This window comes from Pyrus communis, chromosome 4 (genome assembly GCF_041283825.1).
Source record: "Pyrus communis isolate YQ-2024b chromosome 4, ASM4128382v1, whole genome shotgun sequence".
NCBI classification, from domain to species: Eukaryota; Viridiplantae; Streptophyta; class Magnoliopsida; order Rosales; family Rosaceae; genus Pyrus; species Pyrus communis.
Window position 1 is genome coordinate 14,432,006 of NC_142568.1, and position 12,682 is coordinate 14,444,687.

Sequence of the window (12,682 nt, forward strand, 5' to 3'; positions counted from 1 at the left end):
CAAAAAAATGAGAAATTTGATGTAAGTCAATAAATATTTTCATATTTCAGTACAAGTGAATGATCATTTTATTTTAGGAAAATTAAGGAAAAGTCTTAAAAAAATTTAGTTTTAATGAAAAATGACAAATAAAGACGTAGTAAATAGTATCAGGAAAATGTAAAAATGTGGTTTTTCGTTAAGCGTGAACAGTACCAGAAGTGTTTTGTTAAAATTCCCTATTATTTTCTAGTATAGGCTAATAAAAACAATTATCCTCTACAACTAAGGTTAATAAAAAGAATTTCCTCTCCAACTAAGGAGTGACAAATCTAGGATTCCACCTTTGGGGGGCCTAATGTTAAAATTCAAGTTTTTTAGATAGAAATAGAGCGTAAAGCTCGCAAAAAATTCACTTTATTCACTGAGGTATTTCATTGAATGCTTGGTGGTCTTGTTGTCGTAAGTCAAACCATGTTATGCACATCTCAACAGATATCGACATTACCAAAGCAATATGATAAGTGTTATTAAGAGCTTTTTGTGGAGTGATGTCAAAATATACCTAACGAACATTATATAAATCACTTAGTGGACACAAAAGGAATCCATACCAAACATTCACAGTGTCCGACAAAAACTTTACACGTGTGTTTTCCGACCTCCACGTGGTTTTGGGATCATCTTGATCTCAGTATACATTTGCCCTTGCAACTAAGGTGAATACCCCCTTTCTTTATATTTCTCTTTAAACCCTAATAAAAAAGCGCGAATATTGATTGACTCAATTCTAATATTCATAATATTTTGTGACCTATAATAAAATCCCCCTAAATAAAATTACGTTAATGCAATTTAAAGTAACTATATGGGCAGAGATATCATTTTCAAAAAGTTAAAGGATGTCCATGTAATTTACCTAAAACTGCGGTTAAGGAAGCACTTGCGGTCGCGGGGAAGAGCAAAAGCCGAAGGGTTTAACGAGCGACTCATAAACCCGCAAATTGTAACAGAGCTTCCACTTCACCGCTGCCACTTCGCCGCCTGTCACCCGCCGCCAATCATGGAAGAAGGCACTTCTTTTTTGTTCTCCGGCGTCAACTTCAACCGGAAAAAGTTTGCCACGGATTTCTCCAGATTCCAGGTCCGATTCTTCTCTTCTCAGAAAAGCGTATCACATTATTTATTTTTCCGTTATTTGTCAAATTAAAATTTTGAAATTTGATTAAGAAGAACAAAGAGAGCGAGAAAGTGGTAGAAGATTCGAGCTTGTTCGAAATTCCAAAATCTGAGGCGGAGGTGGAGGCAGAGAAGGAGGAGCTAGTAGTGCCGGTTAAGAAGAGGAAGCGGAAGGGGCAGGTTTCCGGTAATTTCATTGTTTTTGGTGTTGAATTTGTATGCATTTGAAACCTAAGATTTTTTTTTTTTTTCTTATGATTTGTTTGATTTTGTGATGGCATAGAGGGTGTGGAGGGGATTAGTGTCTTTAAGACCTCAAAATCATCGAAGGCAGCGAAAGCGGAGAAAGAGAAGCCTGGCAATGAACTAACGGAGCAGAAGAAGAAGTTGAATCGGCAGCTCGAGGTTGTGCTTCTTGTTCCTTCATCTTTTTCGTGTTTGTCAGTTTCCTTGTGCTTAAATTAAAGTTGAGGGATTTATACGTTTTTATATGATTCAGCGGGATTCGCTGACGCGAAAGAAGTATGACATTCATGTGTCCGGGAATAACATCCCTTCACCACTTGATAATTTTGCAGACTTAACCTCAAGGTATTCCTTATTTTCTTTTTATTTTAGTGTTTCTTAGATAGGGTATGTATAAGTATTGCCTTTGATCTCCAACGCCGAGGATTCATATGTGGATATTATTGTTTTTGTGAATGGCTGGATAGATTTTTTTTTTTTTTTAAGTTCTCATTTACGAGCTTGATATTTTCCTTAATAACATGATAAAAATGAGAGTTTTTAATCTTTGATTATTTCCAGATATGGATGCGAGCCATATTTACTTCAGAATTTGGCAGAACTTGGATTTAAAGAACCAACGCCAATCCAAAGGCAGGCTATTCCAGTCCTCTTATCTGTATGGTCTCTTACTTATGCTATCTGCTAAATTTTACGTTGTTTTGTAAGAGATCACTGGGTTATATAAGGCTTCAGTTTCAACAGTACTTCAGCACGGGTTGACTTTTGGTTTTGAAAGATGTCCTCATCGCCTTTGTCATCGATTTTTATTAGGGTCGAGAATGCTTTGCTTGTGCTCCGACTGGATCTGGAAAAACTCTTGCTTTTGTTTGTCCCATGCTAATGAAACTTAAGGTATTGCTCATGCATTCAAATGTTTCTTTCTGCAAATGTTGATGGCTGAGATTTTCTGATGAAACTTTTTCATATAACTAGCATACATCTAAGGATGGCATCCGAGCTGTTATTCTTTGTCCAACACGTGAGTTAGCTGCTCAGACAACCAGAGAGTGCAAAAAGATGGCAAAAGGAAATAAATTCTACATCAAGTTAATGACCAAAGAGCTTGCAAGAAATGCCGATTTTTCAAAAATACGCTGTGATATACTCATTTCTACTCCACTTCGGTTACGGTTGGCTATCCAGAAAAAGAAGGTTGATTTAAGCAGGTGCGTTTGATGCATATATTCATCTTTTGTTCATAGAAAGTTTGAAACTAAAAAATGCTGGTAGAAACAAGAAATCATTGTGTACAAATGAAGATTTTTGCGGTAAAAACGATCATTCTTATAGTGGCTCATTTATTTTTCTCCTCATAATTTTTTCTGTGTTGTACAGGGTTGAGTATCTGGTATTGGATGAGTCTGATAAGCTTTTTGAGCTTGGCTTGTTAAAGCAGATTGATTCTGTGGTCAAAGCATGTTCAAACCCTTCAATTATTCGCTCCTTGTTTAGTGCTACTTTACCTGATTTCGTTGAGGAGCTTGCCCGCACTATAATGCATGATGATGTTCGAGTTATCATTGGCAGGAAGTGAGTTTGACTTTATCTCGTTGAAAATCATGAAGTGGTTCCCTTTACTTGCATCAGTGGTTCCATTGACTTGCATCTTTCCTTTGCATGTTTCCATACAGAAATACTGCTTCTGACACTATCAAGCAAAAATTGGTCTTTGCTGGAAGTGAAGAAGGGAAGCTATTAGCACTTCGTCAAAGTTTTAAGGAGGTATGCTTTGTTGGTGATAGAGGCAACAGTTTGCTTTTAAGAAAGAATGGTTATATTCACAACCTCTTCTAAATAACCGCTTCAGGATCGAGTTCAAAGATGATATGGAATACAAGTCCTCGTGTATCAAATAGTATTCCAAGGGCACTTCATACAGTTTCTGACCTTGTGTTAATTGAATAAGGCCATTATCTACTGTAGGTCCTGTCCTGGAAATACACAATTGATAGTAAAGCACAGGAGAGGCAATTTTGAAAATGCTACAAGATCTAGATAATGGTGAAACAAGGAATTATGTGAAGTTAATCAAATGTTATTTAATATCCACCAATTATGTGAAGTTCTTAGAGAATTTAATTTATGTAATTGGCATTTATGTTTTGTTAGTTAAACATTTCCAGACTTTCAGCTGGATCGGTTTGATGTGTTGACCAATTTCTTGTTATGGTTTTATCTTGTTAGTAGAGTCTGAATCCACCAGTGCTGATATTTTTACAAAGCAAGGAGCGAGCTAAGGAACTCTACGGAGAACTGTTGTTTGAGAATGTAAGAGTTGGTGCCATACATTCTGATCTGTCACAAACACAGGTAATATGTTCCCAATTGTTATCAGATGATCAACCTTAAGCCTTACATAGTCTACTTATGTCGGCGCTCTACCATTCCACTCGACATAAAGGAAACATTTAACTGATGTTAAAACTTGATTATGCACTTGTTTTCATGGTATCATGAAAAAGGCTGGGTCTGGATATCTGTGTGTTCTGAGGAGGTTTGCATGGAAATAAGAACGAACTTGAATTTTGACATTTTCTTGCTTACATTTTCATTTTACAGTGGATTGGAATTCCATAATTACTACTTGGGCACACTTCATTTAACATTAGATTCCACTACTACTATCATGCTCGATTCCCCATGTTATATGCATGATTATTTCTATGTACTTGAACAGTAATTTCAATCTCCTTTATACTAATTATAAATTGGAATGCAGCGAGAAAATGCAGTAGATGACTTCAGAGCTGGAAAAACATGGGTTTTAATTGCCACTGATGTTATTGCTCGGGGTATGGATTTCAAAGGTGTCAACTGTGTGATTAATTATGATTTTCCAGATTCTGCCGCTGCGTACATTCACAGGATTGGTATGCCTCTCCTTGCCCCTATGATTGTAACCTATGTACATGAAATATGGGATATGTTAAACAAAAGATATAATGGTCAGTAGTTTCTTTCAAAAGAGAATTCTATAGAAGAAATATCGTATATGGTTTATGGGAATGTATTAATAGAAACTTTAATCCGTGATTAATTTGTAAGATTATCGAACAAATATGACTGGTTTTTGGGTTTGTTTCATAAGACTTATTTTTGTCAAATTGAAGTACTTTTGTTGTTAAACAGATCTTGAACTCTGCAAATTTATGCATGAATATTTGTTGCGCATCTTTTGCACCTGTCTTTTATCGTTCCTAATGATTCTGTTTAGGGCTTTCAATTGCTCGTTTGATGCCTGTGGAAAATTGTTTTACGGTGTATGTGATTTACGTAGTCATTGATTGTATCACTTTTTCCCGAGACAAGTTTCTTCACGTTATTGCTATAACCTTTTGAATTGGTTTTCGGGGAATGATTTCACGAGCTCACTGAATCTAAGTTTGTAATTTTACTGTGAAGGTCGGTGTGGACGAGCAGGGAGGAGCGGAGAAGCTATTACTTTCTACACAGAGGCAGATATTCCATATCTACGGAATATAGCTAATGTGATGTCAACATCAGGTTGTGAAGTTCCGTCTTGGATCATGGCCTTGCGCAAACAGAAGTGGAAAAAACACCGACCCGGAAGAGAATCGATATCAACCCAACCGAAAGATGAGGAGTAAAGCAATTGTCATATCGGCAACCAGATTTTGCAATTTTGACTTGGAAGTCCTCAAAGCAACCATTTGTTATCGATGAGTTATATTTACAAACTGAAGAGTTTGGGATGCTGTACAGATCGAATGTACAAGAATTATATGTACAAATTGAAGTCGAAAACAAAGCAACATCTATTTTATTCAAGTTATGAAAATGTTGTTTATCTGTTTAGCCATCAATAAGCGGTTCGTAATTTCAGTTTGAATGTTGTGGATGTGAGGGAAAATGTTGTTTCGTCGTCTTAATATTTTCGTTTTTCTTACTTGCATCCATCTGAACGGTCCAAGTTAGCTTCAGAAGTCCATAACTGCGTCCCAAGTCCAAGCTAGTTTGATTTTTTGCAGTCAAATGTATGCTGGCAGGTCTAGAATTCGACAACGAAACATCCTTTCGACAACGAACATCCTCCATTGAAGGTAGCTTGTCCTTTGGTCGCTAGTAGCCTAATACACCCATTACACAGTTGTAGAAGAACTAACACAAGTGAGATAGTCGATACAACAGGGCAAAAAAATTGAAGCCTTAAGCGGACTTCTCGCTCCAATGATAACTTTACCTGTGGGAGTTTGATGCCGGTCCTGTCATCAAGTATCTTTTTACAGTTCATAGTTTTAAGCCTCAAAACTTTGGAACGTGAAAAGATTTCCTCTTGACAGCAGACTTCAAGTCTGACGTACGATTGAAGAGTGCCGCTGTGTACTACCTGGTGCTGCAGGTCTGACTGCTACCTTGTTCTCCAGCTGCTGCAATCATTGTTAAGGGTCTAAGGATTTCCTCAGGTTCTGAGGACACACTGGACGCAACCACTCCCTTAGGTGGGGACTGTGCCTCCCTACCTTCTGATCGAAATGGGGGCTTAGATCATAACTTACTGATGCAATCGTGTTTAGAATAGAACTTTTAGATGATCCTGGTATCACTTTCCTCTTGTTCCAGAAACTACAATTCAACATTGTTACTAGAAGCCTATGCCTGAAGTGGTTCTTAACCATCATCCAGCATCTGCAACCACAACTCCTCTAGCATTGCATATATTTTACCTCTCTCAGGATGCAGGAAATCTTCAACAAAAAATACATGGGTCCTATCCTTAACCTCAATCCAACTCTGCCCCGGAACTTTCCTGACATCCCTTTCTCTCATCAAGTTCCTTAACCTGGCAACATCATCCCAACTGCCAGAAGAAGCATGGATGTTGCAAAGCAACACAAGAGCAGCAGAATGGATAGGATCTAATTTTAGTATATTCTCTGCTGCCCGTTTTCCAATCTCAACGTTCCCACGGGTTCTGCAGGCAGCAAGTAGAGTCATCCATACCAGAACGTCCGGTTCAAATGCCATTTGCTTGATAAAGTGCCTCTGCTTCATGTAAGCATCCGGAATGAGCAAGTAAGTCAACCATACAAGAACAATGCTCTATTGTCAGTACAATCCCATGCTCGGATTCCATGGTTTTATATAATTTCCACGCTTCCTCTACCAGTCCGATATGACTGCAAGCAGTAAGGACACCTACCAGTGTAACTTCATTGGGTTTTATGCCCAATTCCTTCATTCTTAAGGTCAAGAGCTTCCTCTCCATATCCAAACTCAGCGTAACACACGATTAAACTACTCCACGAGACAACATCTGTATCCTCCATCCAGCCGAAGAGCTTTTGCGCACTTCCAATTGATCCACATTTTGTATACATGTCAATTAATCCATGGCTGACAGTAACATCAAGCACAATCCCACTTTTTACAGTAAAGCAATGAATCTGATTCGCAACCTCTAGAGATGCTATATTTGCACAAGCTCCAATTACATTACCCGAAGTAATATGATCAGGCTTAGTTTCAGAAATACGCATTAAATTTAGTAATTTGAAAACCTCCCCGGCCTTGTTGTGCTGCATGCACGCAGTAATAATAGCATTCCAAGAAACTGAATCAGCGTGATTTCTTATATCTTTAAACACAAGAAATGCATCATAGAGATTTGAACACTTTGCATACATGGTTAGCAAAGCGTTGGACACAATAACGATAGAATCAAAAGCCCCCTTGATAATGTAGGAGTGGATCTGCATACCCTGATAGAGCGTTGCAGGGCTTGTGCAAGCAGTAAGTATTGGGAGATCACTAACTTCATTGGGGATCAGTCCCTTATGCCGAATCTGAGAAAAGAATGATAATGCTTCATCAGAATCTCCCGCATTCGATAACCCTGAAATAATTGCATTCCATGACACTAAATCGGGTCTGTCTATCCAATAAAACACTGTTCTTGCAGATTCTAAATGCCCGCATTTTGCATACATGTCACAGAGTGAGCATCCGGCAAATATGTCTCTCCCTAAACCAAATTTTATGCGCATCCCATGTATTTGCTTTCCAAATTCTGGGTTAAGAAGGCGGCCACACGCACTGAAAGCACTCCCAAATATAAACTCATTCGGCTGGTAAGCTCCCTGATGGAGCATTTCTTTGAAATGATCCAAAGCTTCTTTGTCAAAACCAAGCTGAGAAAACCCTGCAATCATCGAACCCCAAGAAATCAAGTCCTTAGTCGGAACACGAGAAAATACATCAAAGGCGTCCGCAATTAGACCAAACTTTGTGTGCATTGAAGTAAGGGCATTCTGTGCAATAGGGTGAGAACCAGTCTCTGGTTTTATAACATGGGCATGCAGCTGTCTCCCCAACAATTCATTCCCCAGACCCGAACAAGCTTTTACGACGCTTCCAAAGGTGAAATGATCAGGCATACAACCCGATCTCAGCATTTGGAAGTACAATTCAATGGCTTTATCCTCTTGACTATTCTGAGAGTACCCAGAAATCAGTGAAGTCCAAGAAACCACATTTCTCTCAGACATTGCATCGAAAACCTTACGCGCATCCGTGAACAACTCACATTTTCCATGCATGTTAAGAACATGATTCTGGAAAATAATGTCCGGGTGGTAATTGGAAGCCAAAATATGGCCATGGATTTTCCTGCTACGTTCGAGAGACCTCAGAGATGAGCAAGCAGAAACCAAATTTGTGTGCTGGGATATATTGGGAAGTTGGTGATCGTTTGTAAAAACTCAAATGCTTCAATGGCTTCTTTGTAAAGCTTTTGCTTGCACAAGAAGATTATGTAGTCGTTGCTAAGCTGTTCGTTCTTGAGGTTTGGTAAAAGAGATGGTGGAGGTTGACTTTTATTGAAGGTCAACGGCAGTGGGGGTTTTAATCTTTTCATCTTGGTCGGAGGAGGGAGATTTTCTGTTTGTGTTTCTGGCTTACGGTGCTAAGTTTAAAAGCAGAGTGCTACTTTTCTTCGTCTCATCTCCCGCTCTCCTGTTTTGTTTGAAAAGAAAATAATTTCCGCTCATCCATTTTCTCCCTACATTCATTTTCATTTATAGCGTTTGAATTGAATAGATAAAAAATTAAAGGCCTCAACCAATGGCCTTCTGGTGACCAAGTGTCGATGCAAGTCACATTTGAAATACAAAAACTACAAAAATTATAATGGATTTCAAGGAAATCGAATTGCTAACGATGTTCAGATGAAATTTGATTCAGATAGTCATACAAAAAACTTGTTCGTCTTTACAAAATAGCAAAACGTAATTTATCCTCCACCAAGACGGGGTTTCCGAACCAGGTGTTATTTATACTTGGACCTGTTTGCGTTACTGTCACCTGTTAATTTCCTATACCAAAATATATTCTTACACCCTCACCTTCTCCGCAGCCTCCTTAATTTGTGCAATGGTAAAAATGCCGAAGAAATCATCATCTCTGATTCCATTGATTGCGGCAAGTGCAACATCGTCGACACTAACAGGTGGAGCCAAGAGCAGATCAGATGCTGGAAGAGAACTCAACGGTTTGGTAAAGTTTTCGGTAGCATTAATAAATCTTTCCAATGGTTCACCTATCAAATCCAAAGGAATCTCAAAACCATCCACCCTCCGTTTCCCGTATATGAAACCAGGTCTAAGCACAATACCTGCGGAAGTTGGAATTACAAAGAAATGTTGGGAGAGAAATACAGGACACACATAAATATGAGGGGACGTGACAAAGTTGGAATTATATATCTTCAGCCAATAAAATGGGAGTCAATGAAATAGAAGTGATCAAATCCAGAAAAGTATGTTTAATTAGGTTTGCCAGAAAATTAGTGAGTATTAAATTAAAAAAACTACTCCCTCATTTTGCTAGTTGATCCAATATACCTGAGAATTCCTTATCATCCTAAACGAATGGGTCGAATGGCTTCCAAAATAAAAATCTTTTCCAATTATTTAAATCACTCATCTCCCTCGCTTCTTTAGTAAAGATAATAAATAGCCAATTCTAGGCTGTCCTCACATTTAGTCTCCTAAAATTTCTGAAAAATAAAAAGGAAAGACGAGAGTTAGGTATTACCAGAATTGGGATATTTGGAGAGAACCTCTGATTCAGCTTTTCTCTTTCCTGTGAAGTACCCAGATGAAAGCAAAAATGGAGGTAGATTGTAATCATGCACTGAGATCAAGATAAACTTGGGAACTCCTGCCAAAGGAAAAGAACAAGAAAATGAAAGCTATATATCTCAGCCGTCCTCTGCGTACAATTGAAGAAAGAGTAGCATAAAGTGACCACGATATACATAATGAGAAATTAACATCATTGTTCTAGTCAGGAATACATTGATACATTTACATCTAACGAGAAATTTTCAAATGCACCAATATGTAACTTGTAGAAAAACTACTCATTTGGATCCAGCCTACAATATGATGGTTCATGTAAGTTTTCATTTAAACCATCCATGCAAAAATCAACAAAATCGAAGATCGATTAGCCATTTGATTATCATCGTGATTCATCTGATTATTTGAATAGTGTTACATGGCTAATTGAATTTTTATTTTTTTCGATCTTTTGCATGCATAACCTTGGGGAACCTAAACCATTCATATCATGGAGCCTGGAACCCAATATGGGGTTAACACAAATGATTTGATTTATTCAGTGTGTATTAGGTTGCATAGTGCTGTGCATTTGAGGATTTCCCAACATATACTTTGACCTCCGGCTTGACCAGAGTCAGACCTCAAACTTTGACAGTCTCCCTGATTCAAATAATCCTGCTTTCACAGAAATTGATAAGAAGAATTCCTAAGCTTCTTGTAGACATTCCTATTGAGTGCTAACTCTCATGGGAATACAAGGGCCGTAGGCAAGGTATCTTACAAATTTCTCTTCAATTTTTGAGAGCCCTATGTCATCCTCTCTATTTTGACTTACAAACAAAAACTCAAAGTCCTCAATTCTAACAAAAACTGAAGAAATATTACTGCAACTGATAGATCCAGTGCCTTGTCACGGAGAAGTGATACCAAAGGGTAGTAATGAGTTGGAATGAACAGAAGAGAAAAGGGAGGGAGGGGTGAGATAGAAGCTTCATTACAAAGACGAGTGAATCAAATAATAAAAATATGAAAAGAAAGCAAAGGACTAATTTACTGCAATATGATAATTGACATTGCTACCGTAATCCTTCGCAGCATTCACAGCAACAACATTTGCCTCCCCATTAATCCTTTGCATCTGTTCCTCGCTGCCAAAACCACCAATGGTTGAAACCACAGCGGTGGCCCCAATAAGTACTTCATCCCAGTTTACATAGAAAACATCTCCTGCAAAACAAAACTTACTTCAATATATGCATCCATTGAAACTGCAGATATATTACCAATACTACCAAACTGCAGATAGATTACTTCATCCCAGTTTACCGATGAGTTAATATTAAAAATGGATTTTGCACATTTTTTGTTTAATTGCAGTTTCTAATAATAACTTTCAAATCACAGCTGATAGAATCTTAGTCACTGAATGCAAAATCAGTAAAAGCAATGTTGTAGGAGCACAATGGTTCTAAGCACAAAATTTAATGAAAGACCAAAGACTAAAACAAAAACCCCCATATTGCAATACTTCCAATCATATAATTGTTTTTTCCCCTTCGGATATCCTAATCACAAAAGGCAAACCCGATTTTCACATTTCTACAGCAGCAAAATGAAGTTTGAAAGCAGAACACTTGACTGACAGCATTACATGGCAATAAGCTGTAGAAAAATTTAAAGAACGTGACATACCTGGCACCCAGTTAACCTGATCTATCCACGCACCGGAGTAAGTGGGACGCCCTGACCTGCGAAACCAAGCAAACATTTCAGACACAAAAAATCAACTCAGATATGAAAAGGTGCAGGCCAAGTAAAAATATAAAAAAATTAAAAAAAAGAGAGCAATTTTCAGCACCTGCTCACGCCAACGACCTCTATTCCTCTGGATACCGCAGCCTTGCATATAGCAGAACCAACAAAACCGGTGCCTCCTAATACAACAACCTACTAAGACAAGAATATATCACATCATCTACTTTCTTAATTTCTAAGTAATTGCAACCTAATTTATTTTTATTTAAGCGATATTCTACTTTAAACTAATATAAACCGCTGGAAGGGAATTTGAACTCGAGTGTATAATGGGACCATATCCGCTCTAACCAATGTGGCTGCGCCCGCAAATACATATCACAACATGAAATTAAAGCTGAGGGATTGAAAATTAAAAAGCAATGTCTTAGGCTTACCCGTTCAGGTTTAACATCGGCCACAACGTCTATTGTGGTGGAATTGAAATCCGTTTTTACATTCACCTCTGCATATCTGCATTTAACGCTGGACATAACGCAAATATTAATCACAGTTTATACGATCGAATTCTAGAGATAGAGAGTGGGAGAGACAGAGGACCGGCGGTGGAGAAGCGAGGTGGGTTTGGGCCGGGCGGGGAAGAAAGCTCCGGGAAGAGAAGAGGGGAGCGTAGAAACGGCAGGGAAGTGCAAAAACGACGACATTTGACTGGAAACAGTCGACGGTCACTCAGCTCTGAGGTGGGATTGTTTTCTGCTTTGACTTTCCAGGACTTCCGAATTTGGGGAAGAAACAGCGGTAGCCGGCAAACGACTGGAGAGAGAGAGAGAGAGAGAGAGAGAGAGAGAGAGAGAGAGGCAGGAAGCTAGTGGTGCAAAAACATGAAGTGAAAATGTTGACGGGGGACGCTGAAATGGTTAGGCCCAAAAAATCTTGTGGCCTACTGGGTTTGGCTCTATTTTTCATGGGTGATGTCATTGGAGCCACCAAGGCTTCGCTTTGTCTACTCAAAAGTATGATTCCCTCCCCTTCTGTTATAATTCTCTTTTCCCGTTTTTTCTCACACTTTTTTTTGTCATTTTCTTTACATAAGAAAAATGATGGCTAATCATAATCGTTTAAATAGAAGGAGATGAAAAAAAAAAAAAAGTGATTAGAAGCAGAGATAATCCTACACCCTTGTTGAGACCGAGATAGTTCCAATCCATTTGATTTTTTTGGGGTGATTGAAGCTCCACTTATATACTCAAAAAGGAAAAAAATAGTCAAGGAAGTTGTACTTGGGCTGGACTGTTGGGTAGGTACGATTTGATTCGATTCGGTTTGCTGGCAAAATCAATACTGAGCTGAAGTAAATGATTGGTTTGGCTTGACGAGTTCTACTTGGTTTAGGCTTTAAC

General features: G+C 38.4%; 2 protein-coding genes and 1 pseudogene across 3 annotated transcripts; 1 reads left to right on the plus strand and 2 right to left on the minus strand.

The window, feature by feature from the left end:
- Positions 1 to 926: 926 nt before the first annotated feature.
- On the plus strand, positions 927 to 5,270 carry LOC137723557 (DEAD-box ATP-dependent RNA helicase 57-like). The gene is made up of 12 exons (XM_068462757.2): positions 927 to 1,123; positions 1,213 to 1,345; positions 1,442 to 1,563; positions 1,658 to 1,749; positions 1,966 to 2,062; positions 2,218 to 2,298; positions 2,380 to 2,612; positions 2,782 to 2,976; positions 3,078 to 3,168; positions 3,634 to 3,756; positions 4,166 to 4,316; positions 4,849 to 5,270. Exons 1-12 carry the CDS (start codon positions 1,043 to 1,045, stop codon positions 5,052 to 5,054), a joined length of 1,605 nt encoding a protein of 534 aa, XP_068318858.2. The 5' UTR covers positions 927 to 1,042; the 3' UTR covers positions 5,055 to 5,270.
- Positions 5,271 to 5,908: 638 nt separating this feature from the next.
- LOC137721997 (pentatricopeptide repeat-containing protein At3g53360, mitochondrial pseudogene) lies at positions 5,909 to 8,455 on the minus strand (annotated as a pseudogene).
- A 124-nt stretch (positions 8,456 to 8,579) lies between these two features.
- LOC137722760 (NAD(P)-binding Rossmann-fold superfamily protein) lies at positions 8,580 to 12,334 on the minus strand. 2 transcript variants are annotated; one of them, XM_068461843.2, is made up of 7 exons: positions 11,883 to 12,334; positions 11,720 to 11,807; positions 11,386 to 11,474; positions 11,220 to 11,275; positions 10,608 to 10,754; positions 9,499 to 9,624; positions 8,580 to 9,076 (listed from the first exon to the last, which is right to left on the minus strand). In XM_068461843.2, exons 1-7 carry the CDS (start codon positions 11,984 to 11,986, stop codon positions 8,796 to 8,798), a joined length of 891 nt encoding a protein of 296 aa, XP_068317944.2. In that variant the 5' UTR covers positions 11,987 to 12,334; the 3' UTR covers positions 8,580 to 8,795. The 2 variants fall into 2 exon arrangements, with proteins under 2 accessions (XP_068317944.2, XP_088548685.1); XM_088692559.1 differs by having other exon boundaries at positions 11,720 to 11,795; positions 11,883 to 12,287.
- Positions 12,335 to 12,682: the final 348 nt, after the last annotated feature.

Excerpts from the sequence above, each read along its gene's own strand:
- LOC137722760 (XM_068461843.2), bottom strand. The coding sequence starts at position 11,986 with ATGTCGTCGTTTTTGCACTTCCCTGCCGTTTCTACGCTCCCCTCTTCT. Across the intron at positions 11,808-11,882 it reads ACCTCGCTTCTCCACCGCCG|CGTTAAATGCAGATATGCAG; the intron begins GTCCTCTGTCTC and ends CGTTATGTCCAG. Across the intron at positions 9,077-9,498 it reads CTCCAAATATCCCAATTCTG|GTATTGTGCTTAGACCTGGT; the intron begins GTAATACCTAAC and ends CAACTTCCGCAG.
- LOC137723557 (XM_068462757.2), top strand. The coding sequence starts at position 1,043 with ATGGAAGAAGGCACTTCTTTTTTGTTCTCCGGCGTCAACTTCAACCGG. Across the intron at positions 1,124-1,212 it reads CGGATTTCTCCAGATTCCAG|AACAAAGAGAGCGAGAAAGT; the intron begins GTCCGATTCTTC and ends TTGATTAAGAAG. Across the intron at positions 1,564-1,657 it reads AGTTGAATCGGCAGCTCGAG|CGGGATTCGCTGACGCGAAA; the intron begins GTTGTGCTTCTT and ends TATATGATTCAG.